The sequence below is a fragment of the Rousettus aegyptiacus genome, unplaced genomic scaffold, assembly GCF_014176215.1.
Source record: "Rousettus aegyptiacus isolate mRouAeg1 unplaced genomic scaffold, mRouAeg1.p scaffold_m13_p_12, whole genome shotgun sequence".
Classification (NCBI taxonomy): domain Eukaryota; kingdom Metazoa; phylum Chordata; class Mammalia; order Chiroptera; family Pteropodidae; genus Rousettus; species Rousettus aegyptiacus.
This window is the reverse complement of record NW_023416287.1, coordinates 13,104,898-13,121,184: the sequence shown is the minus strand read 5'-3', so window position 1 is coordinate 13,121,184 and position 16,287 is coordinate 13,104,898. Positions and strand designations below refer to the sequence as shown.

Below are 16,287 nucleotides of genomic sequence, written 5' to 3'. Positions count from 1 at the left end.
AATAGTAAATAATAGCAATAATTTTCATGGAAATACACTAATTTTTCAATATTATTTAATACACTGGCTATTTGTATTAGGCATTCTATAGTAATATAGAATGCCAAATGCTTAGTGGCTGAGTACCACCAAGTTCTCTAGGTCCAGGTAACTCCCAGGAACAAAGGTACTCTGTGTGGTGGTTCAATGACCCAGGCTGACAGGGGCTCCCCCCATCCTGTGGCTGCACCATCTGGAACATAAGACATCCTTGATTGATGAGGTGAGGAAAGAAGACGCTGTAGAGTCTCTCACTAGCAGTTAAGTACTTTGGCGTAGGATTGATACATGTCATTTCTATTCAAGCTTATTGGCCAGGAAGTGTCATATGACCCCTTTATGCCTGGATAGAATAGAGAAATAGATGCTGGGTGAATTCTGGTAATGTCTACTACTCATTTTTTAAACTACTTATGCTAATAAAGTATTTTATAATTACTAGCTTACTGAGACTGTTGTATTTAATCAGAAATTGATATTAAATTTTACCAAGTGCTTTTTCAGTTCTTATTGATGTATGTCTTTGTCCTTTTACCTATAGACTTACTAATATTGAACTGTTCTTGAATTCTTGGCATATAGGCTTCTTGCATGTGGTATATTATTTTTTTTAAAAAAAAGCAGCTAAGTATAGTAAATAATATTTAGTAAAAACCTTTACATCTACAAATGTGACTCATCTTTAGGCTTTACAGGTGTGTGTATTTGTGTGTGTGTGTGTGTGTGTGTGTGTGTGTATGTGTTTACTCTTTTCGATTTGATATTTGTGCTATTTTAGCTTCATATTATTCATAATATGAATAGGGAAACTTCCCCTTATTTGTATTGTTCTGGAATAGTACATACAACATAAGAATTTTGTTTGTTTGAAAATTTGATCAAGTGCACTCATAAAACTATCTGTTCCTGTATCTTTTAGGGAAAAACTACAACTTAAATTTTTTTCTCTGATAATTGCTATACTTGGGTTTTTCATTCTTTGAGCCAATTTTGGTTAAATTTATATATTTTCAGAATCATCCACTTGATCAAGATTTTAAAATCTACTAACCAGAGTTATTCATAATATTCTTTTAGAATGCTGTGTAATTCGATTACTCACTATTACATGCCTTTTCAATTTCTAATTTTGAGTGTTTGTATTTTATCTTGATTAGAGTTGTCAGCGATTTGTTTTGTTGGATACAACAACAACAAAAATTCTTGGATTCAGTTATCAAATCCAATGTTTTCCTGCCTTTGTATTTGTTGTAAAATGTCTTTTTTTCTTCCTGGCAGAGACTTGATTTCATAGGCAGGCACTTTCTCTGATTCCTCAAAGTGAACCTCTGCTTTGAACTCCCGCATCTTTTCATGTGTCTGGTGATGTTTTCCTGTTTGTTCATCCTTACGAGGAGAGTTCTGAGTTTGCTCAGAGTTGGGAGCTGCCAGAGAGCACGGTGGAGAGGGAAGGGGAAGGAAGCTGAGAGTCGCTGTTATTCTTCTCCGCCAGTTCCGAAATCTGACAGCCTGCGGGGGCAGGGGGCTTAGCCAGAGCCAGGGATCTCAGCATAGGGAGCTTCATCCGCCCTGAAGAGGTTTGTATCTGCAATTAGTGTTGGGGGGGGGGGAACATCGCTCCCCCTATCTTTTCCTGGCACATTTTCCCCCTTAGGAGCTAGCTGCCTACACTCTTCTTCAGGAGTCATGTCCTGCCAAGGGCAGGCCGAGAGTAAGTATTGGTGCAGGCTCCTGACTTTGTGGGCCTGAATCTCCTATTCACATATTCCCCCATTCCGCTAGCCAACCACCCCATTGTGCTAGTGCTCACAATAGGGCCCCTGTGGGGCCACTTATGGTCCCTTTTATTGTTTACCGGGCAGGCTTGCTATTTTCAGCAAAAATATGAAATAGTAGGACTCCCGTTCCCAAATCTGAGGCAGCAAATTAACATCATGATGCTTAGGATGAGCCTAGGACATGAACGTAGTCTTTCCCATATGAATCACTTTATTTTGGCCCCTAGATCAAAACCTTAACTGGATAGCTGGCAGCCTTCTAAGTATCTTGGCAGGGTCCCACCTCTGATTGACAGCTGGAGGATGGGGTGTTGGGCATAGCTTAAACCGAGTTTCCCAGCTAGTGTTACCCTAACTGCCAAGTCTGAAACAATGTTTTCCTTAGAAAAGTGATTCCAGGAAATGAGGAGCGTAGCAGGTATAAATCAGAGGAGGAGGAGGGGAGAGGCAATACAAGGCGTGTTATGGAGTTGGCTACTTCTCCAAGGGCATGCTTATCTTTTCTGGGACCACCGGAAGAGTTATATATAGTTCAGAACTGCTTTCGGAGGAGAGAAAAGAGGAAGCATTTGTCTACAGGCTGCAGTCTCCTGTTGGTCAAAGATTGCAGGAGGGTTAACTCCCCACACAGTTCCGGGTGGCACACATGTGAGTGCTAAGTGGGCTCCTGTGGGCATCGCAGAGCACAGCATCAGAAACCGTGGGTTGGGAAAGGAGGGGCACAGAGCCTGTCTGAGGGGAGGGCCCATGGGTTGCCCCAGTGCGACGCCCGCAGAAGCTTGGAAATGGTTAGCACAGCTATGGAGGAGATAAGAGATGAGGTTGAGGATGGTCAGAGTGATGCAGTAAGCATCTGCTTTATGCTGTCTTGTACATCTTCAACTGACAATGTGCTCTCTCCTCCTGTTGCCTCTCTCTGGGGTGCTCCAAACAGACAGAGGGCATGAAAGCTAAAATCCTCAGCATGCATTTCTGCAAGTTTCTTCCCGCCGTTCTCCCTCCCACAGAGGTTTTTCTTAATGTCGTTTCATCTCCCAGGAGATAGAAATGGACGATTGACCAGTTTTCTGAGTGAGTGCAGACCATCTGGAGGGATGAAACACTTCATTTTCTAGGAGGCCCCTTTACATTTTCTAGGTAGCAAAACATGATTCAGCATCAGCCGCTGATTATGATTCTCATAATCAAAGGAAATCCCTCCCAGATTCACGCCGTGTCTCGGTGGTCAAGTTCCCAGCTTTCACTATATATTTATAGGTACCATAGAGGAAAGTAACATGAAATGGGATCAGTCAGGACCACGAGGGTGGCTTCTTGGTCCCGTCCTTCTCGCCCTGTACGGGGATGGCTTCACCTATCTAGACACAAAGAGCCATTAGAGTCATCGTTCAGAAGGAGATATTAATCTTCTTCCTTGCTCAGATGACTCGTAAAACCATGCTCCAGATTCAATCAAAAACTCAGATGTCTGGTGCTTGTCTGAAATAAAAGCCTATAGTTCACAGGACATCAGAGAGGAGGGCACCGTGGTGCTTAAGCCGCATGATACCCCAGATCCTACAAACCTACATTGGCTCAGGTATGACAGGTAAAGAGAACTGTCCCACTGTGGTCAGCCTCCAGGGTTGGGGCACACAGGGCTTGGTGTTCTTCACTGTGAATGTTGGCCCAAAGGAGACACTGTGAAGGCACCTGAGTCTTAGCGTACCCAAACCAGGACAGCCTCAGGTTCAGGAGCGCTGGGAAGGTGTCAAGAAAGATAAGGAATATTTAAGGATATTTCCATGGAAATATGACCATGGCATGGTGCTAAGTGGAAAGAAGTCTGTCTCAGAATACACACACACACACACACACACACACACACACACACACAGATCCCATCTATGTATAAAAAGGTATATATGTTTATATTTTTATAGATAGGTCTGGAATGGCATAAAAATATCAACAAGGACCTTTGAGAAGTGGTGACTTTTACCTTATGCCTCAAACCATTTGAATCAAGTTTTTCAAGTGAGAATAAGCTATTTTTATAATAACTTTTCAAAAGGCATTTCCATTTTGGGGTAAAATGATAAGCCCCAAAGTATATTGGGTACGAGGAGTTATGTGAGATGGCCTCCTTCTTTCTACTTTTATTTTCCCAAGGTGAGCTATTACATTTATGGCAAAAGAATAAATATAGCAGGCAGAATAAGTGAGATTAACAAGACTAAGGACAAAGGGACAAAGATTGCTAGCTGGCTGGATACCAGGTCCTCTACTCAGGACCCAAGCTGGAGAGCAAATGTGCTCCAGGCTCTGTGGCTCACGGGGGGGGGCTGGTGGGGACTCCATACAGGTCCCATAGGTTGAAGAACTTAGGACTGAATGAGAGCAAAGTGAAGCCTGGACTCTGGCCCTGGGGCCCATACTTCTAGTTCATACTTATATCTGGATATGTACAAAAGACTCAGGAACCAGTAAGCTCTAAGGAGTTGGTCCCAGCTGTTTCTTCTGTCCGCCTGGAAAGCAGAGAGCATGCGCATCCAACTCAGAGACTGGCAGCCTCATATCCTAGTTTGGGAACTGGTTTGTCTCCTTGTCATTTTGGGCCCTATCTGTCCCTTTTTAATAGCAACAGCATTTAGAACAGTGCTCGCCTAACTTCAGCATGGGTTACCATCACCTGGTGCCCTTGGTAAGCATGCAGGTCTCTGAGACCCATCCTGGACCTATTGAATCAGACTCCATGTTGAGAAGTTTCTCTGGAGCTGATGTAGATGATCTGGGAGCCGCCTTCTGAGATGAGTGGGTTCAAGGCTGCATCTGGCCCCGTGGGTTTGATACTTAATCTCAGCATTTACTGGAACATTGAGAAGCAGGGTGTGTGTTTGTCAAGAGGTGGAGTATATTTCCCTTCCCTTTTATTCTGAGTTTGTCATACATCCAGCTTTGTCCAATGGGGTGTTGCAGACATGACTCAAAACAACTTATGGGGTTGCACTTTCTCTCTCAGGCTCCTGCCATCACCATGAGAAGCATTTGCCTAGACTAGCTTGCTGGCCCAGGGGAGGATGAGAGACACATGGAGCAGAGCTGCACCAGCCGAGGTGCCCTAAGCAAGCCTGGCCTAGAGTAGAGCCCTTGGCCAAGACATGAACAGGGCAGCTGAGATTAGCTGAGCTCAGCCTAGACCAGTCAAGCCTCATCTGACCTCCATAAAAGACTGTTGTTTCAAGTCACTGAGTTTTAGGGCGGTACATTATGCAGCAATAGCTAACTGATACATCCAGGCAGCTAGTTAATAGGCAGAATATACAGATCCTGAAATTGTGATTCTGTAGGGGCTTAAAACTTTATGTGTTTAACAGACTTCCTGAGGGGTTCTAACGCTAGTGCTCTACCAACCACACCCTTTTACTAGGGCACTGTACAATCACAGAAAATCGCTTAATGTTTATGAACCTTAACTTTCTCATCTTCAAAGAAGGGATGATACATATTTCCTGTGTCATAGATGTGAAGATTGAATGAACACAAATGTAAAGAAACTCAGCCTATAATGGCATTTTCTCCTCTTCCTCCTCCCTTCGCTTGTCTCCACCTCACCCCGACCCAACCTCAGAAAAATGCAAGGGCGAATGTCTTAGGAAAACATGAATCTCAGGGTCACAGCTTTATTGTATAGATTTTCAACACAGCCATGTTACAAACATTGTCAGGGAACATTTACAAGAATAAATAAGATGGACTTGCAGGTGTAAAAAGATTACACTTCACTGTAATGTACAGTCAAAAAATATATTTGATATTCATTGACCTGACATTATTTACCTTCTGCTTTTTTAAGCTAGAATTGGAAAGGAAAAGGAAAAAAAAAATGAACATTGACAGCACAGTGCTGGCTCTTTTTAAAAGTTGATTTATTTTGTTTTCTCTTCTCATACGTGCTTTATCTATTGAACACCCAAACTGTACACATGCAGGCCAACGGGGTTCACGGCGGAGGCTGCAAACAGAGTGGAGACTTTGGTCTCATGCAATGTCATATGCCCGGTGGACGTGAGAATTTCGATCTCCGTGGAGCTGAGTGGGAACCCCATGATGGCCCTAGAGGGCGATGACTGTGTCCAGTAATCAAGGCAATGGCAGGAGCCCCGACCCTTTGCCTTTCATTGGGTAGTAGCATGTAGGGCGAAAAGAGAAGGCAGGAAAGTGCTTTTGAGTCTGCCAGTATGGGTTACCTGGATTCACCTGGACTAGCCCAGGATCCACCTGGCAACGAAATGGATAACAGTGGGGATGATTATAATCATGTGTCAACTTTCACTGTGCTTTTGCTTTGCAGGCCTCGAGTAGGAAGTCGGGGTAGAATTAACCTCTGGAAATAAAGTATATGGCAGGCGAGCCCTGCTCCGGGTCCTGCTTGGACCTTTAACTGGTTCTGGCTATCACGGACAGCTTTTTTGGACCGTGGGTCTGAATTATGGCTGGTCTAATCGGAGATCTTGGTGGGCACTGGCGCTATGGAAATCAGGTGCTCTCTCTGGGCTGTTTGGTGATAACCAGTCTGGATGAGCCCTGGATATGTAGCCAGAGCAGCGTCTTGGCCTGTGTGGTGGGGAGACTTGGGCAGGAAAGTAGGGAGATTTAACCTACAAAAACCAAGCATGACTTGCTTGGCTTTATACTCTATAGGAATGAAGGAGTTCAAACATGATTTCAGCTCCATAAGATCTTACCTACCTAGGTTGCTCCTACATCCTTTTAAAGAGACCTCTGGCTTCTGCTGGACCCCTGCTGAGAAGGGCAGCTCATCTTCTCTGGCAGACATCGAGTTCTTCCTTACAGCTATCTTCACCCATCAGTCCTAGTTCCACTCATAGGAGTGACCCGGGATTAGCAAACTGTGCCTGAATTTGTCTAACTCGCAGACCTGTCGAGGACATGGGTACTAGTATTGTGTCTGACCTTTCAGAAGACCAATTTGACCTGGGATGACACCACTTTGCCCTCTAAGCCTCCAGACTGCCCTGGGGATTTGACCAAAGGATCACCTTATATCAATCTTCCATGGGAGAGAGAGGGGCCTGGTGGGTACAGAGTTTGTTGGACCATCACATTGGAGGGCCACTGATTTGTATTCATAGCCTGAAGGCACTGAAGTACACGAACAGGGACTCAGTTTTGCAAATTTGGCAGGTTACTTCACATTCCCCCTCTTCTCCTAAATCTAAGAATCCCACTCACCAAGGAACCATAAATTAGACTAATTACCCTGAGTTCCAGGCTTTCCTACCAATACCTTCTGTCTAACAGTCTAAGGCCCCTGGACTCTCATTCTCTGAACATTCTGACCAAGGATCAGGCTTCAAATCCCATCGCTCTAGGCAGCTCTGAGATCCAGAAGGACCTTCCATGGTAATCCAGCCCCAATGGATCTTTCTCACGGACCCTCTGCCATCCCTGTGAGTTGTCCTACATCCCTTCTGTTAGCCCCAGTGGATTTCCCCTAACTTCTTGGATAACTAGGATTCCAGGCCTGAGGACTACTATTATGGGTGCTGACTCCTCCTGTTGGGGACCTCACATTCACGGGTAGATTTCAGGGGGTGAATGTGGCCCCTTTGTTGACCTTTCCCCACCTAGTCTGGAGGTAGGCAGGAGGGAGGCAAGAGATGGTCTCTCTGCAAGACAGCTGTGTAGCCAGCCATTGTCATGCAAAAGTCTCTCTCTCGTTACCAATAAACCAGAAGAGAGCTTGCTCACAAGCACAAGTATGGCTTAGACACCTCTGCTGTGCTTCTGAGTATCATGTCTGTGACCCTGCAATATGTGTCAGAGGACACTGGAGCCCCCTTCATTTTCTGTCACTGACTTCTGTCCCTGCCATTCAGACAATGTATGACCTTAAAGGCAGATGTCCGCTGTGAAGCAAAAAGGCCTTGTATTCTATCATTTCTAGACACATACATGTGGAAAACCTCCAACGTGGGTTTTCTCTTGCATGGGAATTCCCTTGCATGAGAATTAGGAAGAAGGCTGGATCTCAGCTGGCATCCCCTAGTTGGATTCACTCTGCCCATTTCCCTGTTTCACTTGGTGTAATTTGGAGCTGGTACCATTAGCTGAGAAGGAACTCAGACCAGTTAGATGGTGGGGAAGGCAAGTCGGGACTTTGGGGTGAAAATGGCCATTCATGTGACTCAGGTCTCATCTTCTGATGCCTCCTGAAGCCTGGGTTGACCATTTGTTCCCAGAGATCTTGGCCTAACACAACCTGTTGGCTTTATGGTTTAGGATTAGCATCCTGCTCATCTTAGCCTTGGGCTGACCGATGTTTTCCATGCATTACCCTTGACTCAGCTCGGCACTGATGGCCTGTCTGTCCAGCCTAGGAGTGACCAGATGCAGGCTAAGGGAGGGCGGCTCCGTTCTTTCTGTTCTAAGGCAGTGAGGTACAGGAGAATTATCAGTCTCCTTCAGTGTCTCTGGGTCTGTGTTGGACAGTTACTCCTGCAGAGATGACATGATGAGTGCCTGGCTGCCCTTCTCTGGGCCTCACTTTTGCAGCAGCCTCACTAGACTAACACCTCGATGCACACCACAGGGATTCACACCACAGCTGAAGGAATGTGGATCCTGGTGAGGGTCCCAGCTTAGCAATGGGGAACAGATGACGAAGGACCGTGATTGGTCAGAGGGAAGATTCGATCTTCGCTCCAAGACATTGAGACCTATTGTAAAGCAATATTCTAGTTCCAAGTGGTTCTGGCCACTCCCTCCCCATCCCCTGTCCTGCCGTGTCATAGACGTGACCACTTTGCCCAACTGTCCCTATGCATCCTGGGTTCTGAGTATTCCTTTTGGGTCCCAACTCCTTGGCCTTGCTTTCTTGTTTTCCTTCCTGAAGCTTTCCAAATCTACCTCTTCTGCTTGGCCAAAGCTCCTCTTTCACACCTCTTTTCCCATTAACTGGTTGGCCCAATGTTCCATAGCCAAGAAATGGCTGAGTTGGGATTTGAACTGATGACTGAGCCCTCCACTACAACCCGATGACTCACCAATGGATGAACTAACTGCACCACAGTAACCTGTGCTTCCTGGTAGCACCACGTGCTCCTCCCGCCCACCCAGGGCCCTGCATGTTGTAGGAACCCAGTAAGTACGTGCAGTTGAAGTAAAGTGAGGATCCTTCCAGACCACAGCCCCTCCTGTGAAGTGTATCCTCATATTTGCCCATATTAGCGACCATGTGACTCTACCTGGATGAAGGGCACTATCTTCTAATGACCCCTGAATTTAGGAATCTGCTGGGTAAGGCTGTGTCCATTTTTTCCCTTCCTTTTTGGATACTATGGGCTCAGCCTTTGGCACGCCTGATGGGTATGTCCTTATCATTCTAGTATCTGTCAACAGATTCCTTCCAGCATCCAATTTGAGTTGAGGAAACTTGAGTCAAGATCAGCCCATGAACAGTGAGGTCAGTGTACCCCCACACTAAAGGATCTGCCTAAGGAAAGGAGAGCTGGACTTGAGTGTGCAGTTGGCCTCAGGAGGAAGCAGACTGGCTGTACCTCTCTGACTCATTATGTCCTGGGGTCCATCATAGTGAGTTGAGAGCATCAAGGCAACGTTAGGGATAGGATACGTGTGGTTTAAAAATATTCATACAGTCATATTAAAACAAATCAAGCTAAATTAGAGTAGAATGCGAATATTGTATGAGTTGTTAAAGCAAAACACGAAACCATGAAGGCAATTTTAAGCTCACCATTGCCTGCTTTGGGCTTTACAAGACCCATTGGGTATGTGTTCCCCTCTAGTTTTTGCTGTTATATCACTGGGAAGATCTGAGATACATTGGTGGAAAAATATTGTCTATGAAGTCAAAAGGACCAGTTTAAATCCTGGCTCCCTCTTACTGGAGTGGAACTGTGGGCAAATGATTTCTCTGCTCTAAACCTCAGTTTCCTCATCTGTAAAATGATGACGATCACAAACGCTTCTTAGGAATGTTGAAAGAATTCAGTGAGCTCACATGTTGGAGTCTCTAGCACAGGGTCTTCTGGTTCTATGTGAAGTCTGACATCTGGCAGGCCATTGCTCCAAAGAGAGGGCTAGCATTAAAACAAGCTGATGCTTTCTGTTCCCACAAAGGGAGGCGTATGTTAGCCATCCATCTAGAGGCTCAGAGGCCCCTGGGCGAACCAGGATTTTGCACCAGCAAGAGTGAGAAGACACAATGTTGGGGCACAGCTAAGACATATTCTGAAGCTATCTAGGCCATAAACATTTGCAGGTGGGGGTGGCTTCTCATTAATTCCTTGTGTTTTCTCCTGACCTGGTCCATAATGAGGAGGTGAGAACCATGAGGCTCTGTACCAGGTGAGGGCACTCTCTTTGGCACGCCAGAGACAGGAAGGTAGCCCCTCTTGTGGGGACTCAGAGAGTATGAATACTATTTTCCTCTGCATAGTGCAAGGTGAGCCCACCTGTAAGTGGGGAGGGGTGGGAGGATACCTTATGGGAGGTGCTGTTTTCTTAGATTTCCAAGGGAAGGGACCAAGTCCAAATTCTTGGGTGCATCTCACCCAAGCCCTGCCCCACACACTTGCCATGTGGGATCTTAGGGAAGGCATCGCGTCCATATGCCTCAGTTTCTTCCTGTGTAACCTGGCCTAAGGCCTGTTCACTGCCCTGCCTTCTTGGAAGGTTGGATTGTGAGGAAATGAGGGGACAAAATGTGGGAACCGTCACTGGCCCTTGAGTTACCCCACCACGGCCAGAGTTTTTATAATTCTCCTTCTCCCTGAAGTCACATTTTTAAATTTCTACCATTTGAAGTGAGAAAAGCCACTGCCATTTTTATCTGCCAGCTATCTTACCCTCTTCCTGAGCAGAATAAATCCTAGGATTTGTGTTAGACAGGCACCTCCCCCCCCCCAATTCTGTATGGATGAACCAAGATCTGAGGAAAGAACATGTAACAGAAGGATTTGCTGTGCTGCAGGCTCTTTGAAGGCTGGGGAAAGGCTGGCCGGACCAGTGGACTGGAGTCAGAGGAAGTCAGAGGGACCAGTGGGGGCTGGAGCCTGGGGACCTGCTCAAGCACACTCGGGAAGGGGCCCATGAAAGGAGAAGAGTGATTTTATAGTGGGGTTCCTTTGCCTTCCTTTGCTTTGAGATGCTTCGTTTTGAACCTCCAAAGCGGCAGCCCTTCCTTGATCAAGTCTGGTGTCCCTAGACTGCCAGACAGCTCCAGTGCCCACGCCAATAGGAGCAGCTCCTGTGGGCTCCTTTCATGTCCCCTCCTCGTGGGCTCTGGGTTGGTCCCCCTGCTCTTGGTAGACCCTTGGTTTCTCACAGAAGAATCTCATCATCCACTGCATATTTTGTTCCAGCAACAAAATAATGAGCAGACAGACAAGTAGATGTAATATGAAAGAGTACAGGCTTAAGGGAATGTTTTCACAGTGTCTGATGAAAGGAAAGAGGCAGTCCCTGGGCCCCAGGGGGAGCCTTCTCCAACGCGGAGCTGAGCGCATCACTCAGAAGCTCCTTGTTGCCCACGAGGCGAAGTCTGCATCTTGGCAGAGCGTCTGTCTCTGGACCCGGCTCGTGTGCCCTCCTCCTGCCGTGCTCTGCTCTAGGTGGGCTGACCTCTCACCGTACTGCCCACCCCCAAGGACTTTTCACGCCTCTTTGCCATTGCATATGCTCATCCCTTGACCTCAATATCCTTTTCTTCTTTTTTATTTTTTCTGCCTGTTGAGACCCAACTGGGGTGGATGTCACCTCCTCCAGGAAGCCCTAGGCAGAGTCTCTCTCGCTTCTAGGCTCATATGACACGTGTATGCTGCACTGTGGTTCAGTTTCCCCAGTATATAGTGAGCTCTTGAGGGAGAACAGGGCGCCTTATTGAGTTCTGTGCTCTTCATGCCCTGGGTAGGGCTGGACTATCCTCCAAGATGGAGCTTCTTCATTCCCAGGCCACCCCAAGACTGTCAGGTACTATGCCTAAGCACCTGCTAGAGAACAAGGCAGAGAGGGCATGCCTGGCGGACCTCACAGCCTGAGGGCACAGGGGATCGTTTTCACTGGCTAAGAAATTAAAGCTAAGATGAGACTAGCTTTCCTGGGGAGCCAGGAATAAGGTACTAACATAGATCTGAAATTCTGGGTTTCCCAGAAGAACTGGCATCAGAAAGAAAGAATTAAATTTTCATTTGTGAAGTTCTCTGCTGAGAAGCGTCAGGCCTTATTTTCCCTCCATAAAAGAATTGCTTGGCTGAGAAAGGGTGAAGGAAGCAAGGAAAATAAGTCTCATTGCCATTATCTGCCTTTTTCAGAACCCAGAATTTCATCGCGGAGGGTGATGCCTCGGTTTCCTCAGTCGTAACACGGAGATGATGAAAGGTCCACGGATCTCCCGTGGGGGTTCTAAGGTTGCGTGAGAGGGCACGTGGACCACGCCACGCCTGGCATACAGTAGGTGCCTAGCAAGTGTTGGTCCCCTGCCATCGACTCACCTATACTTTGGGCAAGACCCTCTTTTCTCAGCTGTGGTCCTCCTGGCCTATTTTAAACCAAAGGATAACTGGGTCCACAATAGCCTTTTTCAAGATGACTGCTAGGGTTCTCTAGGAGTTTGAATTTGGAGATCCAAGATTATGCTCAATGATGATGCTCTATCTGTCCCAGAAACCAAAGGGACTGTCCTCAGACGAGCCCATCTCTCCCTTGCTCAATGTGCTGTCCCAGGGTGGGACCTTTTAAGGACATTCCCGGGAAAGATTATAGGCCAGAGAGATTTTACTTATAGCCACATATCCAAACTTCATTCCTCGCTTTTTTTTTTTTGACATAAGAAACTAAGATTTTACACCTTCCCCTCCCCCAAGAAATAATTTGGAAAATAATTAAATCTTATCCTGCCACCCAAGGGACACAAGGTCAGCAAGAGCCCTGTCTCAGGGTGGTGGCCCCCTTTCACAAAGACAAGGGGGGAGCAGCCAGGTTCCCTACAGTTCCACCCCCTCTCACTGACCACAGAAAAGCAAAGAAAACCTTTATCAGAGATTGCTGTAGACACAGCAGGCTGGCTAGTGAATGACAGAAGGTCAAGGCCCAGGCTGGGGGAGGGGTACAGAATGGTGGTGGGCCAAGCTCCATGCAGGTTAGGTGGCAGGCCGGGGGCCTCTGTTGTGGTCTCAGGGAGCATCCTCAGATCTAGGTGTCTGGTGCCAGAGGTCACTGAAGGAGACTGCAGGGGGGGAGCAGAACAGGGACCCCAAGAACCCAGTCATCTCCGTGACAGCGTGGAGGAGGAGCAGATACACCCCCCACCCACTGGGAGGTGCTGCTGAGCCTGCACTCCCAGCACCCTCACAGTCGGGCTTGCCATGAGGTTCACACACTTGGAAAGAGCCAAAGCAAGAGGTCAGGGAACCGAGAAATCTGGGGCCTTGTTATGGGTACGTGGCCCATGGCTGTGGCTAGTTGGGTGTGGAAGGGAAGCCTGGGCCTTTCAGAGCCACATCCCCCACAGCTACAGGAGACCCTCAGAAGGTGCAGAGCCCACCACGGCCACGGCACCACCAGTATTCTCCATGGAGTTGGGCAGGGTGCCGCCTCGTAGCCCCTGAGCCCAGTCCCTGCCATCCACAGAAAAGGGGCCCTGGCTGCAGCCACCTCTGGACTCCAGCAGGTTTCCTGTCCCATCGGGCTAAAAGGAGCTTAAATATTCCAGCGCCACCTCGTATACAAATTTATACTGTTCCTGAGAGGAGAGGCAGAGAGGGAGAAGGGGAGACAAGGGAGAAATAAAAAGGAATGGGAAAACGCATTTAGTTTAGAGATACAGACTTTGGAGAAAGCTATATCTACATGATGTGAACAGTCAACTCAAAGTTATCCACACAGATTCTGATTCAGGAGATTTAGAGGGGGGCCTGGGGTTCTGTATTTCCACCAAGCTCCCATGCAACGCCAGTGCGCTGGTCTGTGGACCAGACGTTAGGTAGGACCACACTTAGAGTAGGTTTAAAGACTCGTGTTAAAGGTCCATGTGTGCGGTCCATCTCCATCACTGCAGCAGGTCTTATCAGCTGGGACTTTGCCTGCCCAGTCTCTTTCCTTCCCTTTCACCACAGTGTCCTATGCTGATACTTTATACTGTAAAAGGCGATTAGCATGTAGGATTGGACTGAATTGCAAATGTAGTTCACACCCTACTAATCCAGAATCCCCTCCTCTCAGCCTGAATTGATGGTACTTTCCTAAACAATGGGAAGGAAGTAAAACGAAGTGGGCTGCACCAGGATTAAGATTTGGACTGCCCTGCAGGAAAGAGAAGTGGGAGGCCGGGAGGGAGGGGAGCAGAGCAGGTCGCCATGAGGGCAAAGGGCGTGGACTGCAGGTGCTCGGTAAGCACCCAGATGCTGAGCGTTTTTACTATTTGATGCTGTTTTTTGTTTGTCTGTTTGTTTTTTTCCAGGCCAAGGGAACTAGAGTCACCTGCTGGCTATGGGAGAATAATCCTCGGGACACTCACCAGGGTCTCCACCATGTTGGACTTGTTGTTACGCAGCGTTTTCACGATGTGGAACACGTCGATGATATTTTGCTGCTGGATCATCTCACACACACTGCAGATGGCACAGAAGGTTCCGCTGCGGCCTCCCCCGTTTCTAAACACAGAGCGAAGAGGTAAGCCAGATTCCGGGGTACACCTAGGTACCTGCTGATCCTAAAGCCATATCAGCAGTGATGAGGAGCAGGTGCCCTGGCAAACACAAGGTACAGCAATGGCAAAAGCCTTAGCCTGAGTCATGAGCTGTAGTTCGAATCCCATGTGAGCCATGAACCTGCTTTTGACCTTGGGTAAGTCACTTTCTGTGTCTGAGCCCCAAGTTTCCATTTACATAATAGAGGGGTTGAATTAGATGAGCTTTGAGAGTTTAATTAGCTTGATGTTTCCTTGGTTCTAGGAGCATGTTATCATCACCCCTGGCCACTGAGCCAACCTTCCAGGCCACATGGTTCTCTGTTCACATGGCACCTGCATCCTTGTCCAAAAGCTTTTGCTCTGGGTCCTCCTACCCATCCAATGACACCAGTGGAAGGTTGCATGTGATTTCCCTCCCAATCCTTCGCATCCACGAAGGACGGCAGTACCGGAGACTTCTCTGTTAGCCTAGGGTCAGCCAGCCTAGACCTTGTGGGCAGAGGCTGGGGTGGGTCTGAGATGCTATACCCTGAAGCAGTAAATCTCTATTTGTACACTCTGGTTTAAACAAGACCCTACGGATCTGGAGAGTAGAGGCAGAGGACTCTTGGCAGGGTCATCTCTTTGTCACTCCTTTCTGATGCTCCATAAGTCATATTTCATGGTAACACCCTTCAACGCTTTACAGGAAGTCCCTTTAGGAATCTGCCTGATTTGGAACTCCTGGGCGTGTTGCCAAGAGCAACTAATGATTTCATGTAATGGTCTGTGTCTAAAGAACATCTGGATGGAAACTAAGGCACTCAGTCAGTCTCTCAGATGTTATGTCTACAGGACATCCAACGACCAGATGTTTCAGGTACAGACAGTTGCTCTCCATTCACTGGCCAGTGCCTGCATCTTCGTATCTGGTCCCTACAAATACGATAGTCCCTGCTGATCGAAGGACACCCCTGTACTTTCTTTGGTTCAAACTGCTGGTCATCTTGCCTAGGGGAGACTCAGATAAAAAAGTACTCCTGCAAAGGAACAGGCTGAAAACCAGGTGCATGGGAAAGAGTAGGAAGGGACCCCCAGGAAGAAGAGTTTAGTATTTTCTGGAGCAAGAACAGGAGAGTCCAAGAAGAAGAGGTGGATGGACACAGACGTTTCAGGGCTCAGCGGAGTGAGACCCCAATGGGATGGGTGTGGTTCTGTGCTACAGCCGAGGCTCCTTGAGTGGGCGGGAGAGAACTGGGGGAGCAGGGGGTAGCTGGCAGGGCACCAGTTGCCAGTTTGCGGAATGTGGCGGAGCCAGCTTGGCTTGGCTGACGTCACCCACCAACGTGACGTGTAACAATTCACAGCATCTTCCTGGACTCCGTTCTGTGCTTTGCATCCTTTGGGAAGGGAAGATTGCTATAGGTGGTGGCCCTTCAGCTGTGTGTGTGTGTGTGTGTGTGTGTGTGTGTGTGTGTGTGTGTGTGTAACCTCCCCCTAAGCTCTCCAATGTTTCTGACATGTGCGTGCACCACCTATTTGAAAGAGTGGGAATGATAAGCTGGTTTTGAAAAAAATGGAACTCAATTTTGAATTCAGTAAGGTGTTATTAATGCCTCCACTGGCTCCACAAATCTTTACTCGGCAAAAAAGCAAGACAGTGTTTCAATCTCCCTTTAACACAACATTTTAAAAGAGGGAGGCCCTCTCAATCACGTCTTCCCAAATCATTTTAACATTCTAAGAAGCAGACTGAATGACTGTGAATCGGATGCT

At 47.4% G+C, this 16,287-nt stretch overlaps 1 protein-coding gene and 1 long non-coding RNA gene across 24 annotated transcripts in view; one reads left to right on the top strand and one right to left on the bottom strand.

The window, feature by feature from the left end:
* The window catches only part of LOC107516291, a 292,205-nt gene that overhangs the window by 265,893 nt on the left and 10,025 nt on the right, over positions 1–16,287 (top strand). For 5 of the 6 annotated variants that reach the window (XR_004953605.1, XR_004953601.1, XR_004953602.1 and 2 more), the window contains exons 6-8: positions 12,155–12,293; positions 14,302–14,513; positions 15,221–15,391. This is a non-coding gene — a long non-coding RNA (uncharacterized LOC107516291). The remainder of the gene's footprint in view (positions 1–12,154; positions 12,294–14,301; positions 14,514–15,220; positions 15,392–16,287) is intronic. The other variant, XR_004953603.1, reaches the window with a different exon arrangement.
* PTPRT (protein tyrosine phosphatase receptor type T) overlaps positions 12,287–16,287 on the bottom strand; it is a 918,720-nt gene continuing 914,719 nt past the window's right edge. For 10 of the 18 annotated variants that reach the window (XM_016155891.2, XM_016155890.2, XM_016155892.2 and 7 more), the window contains 2 exons: positions 14,359–14,494; positions 12,287–13,584 (listed from right to left, as the gene is read on the bottom strand). In XM_016155891.2, coding sequence (XP_016011377.1) covers positions 13,531–13,584; positions 14,359–14,494 — 190 coding nt within the window. In that variant the 3' untranslated portion in view covers positions 12,287–13,530. The remainder of the gene's footprint in view (positions 13,585–14,358; positions 14,495–16,287) is intronic. The other 8 variants (XM_036229395.1, XM_016155900.2, XM_016155902.2 and 5 more) reach the window with 1 other exon arrangement.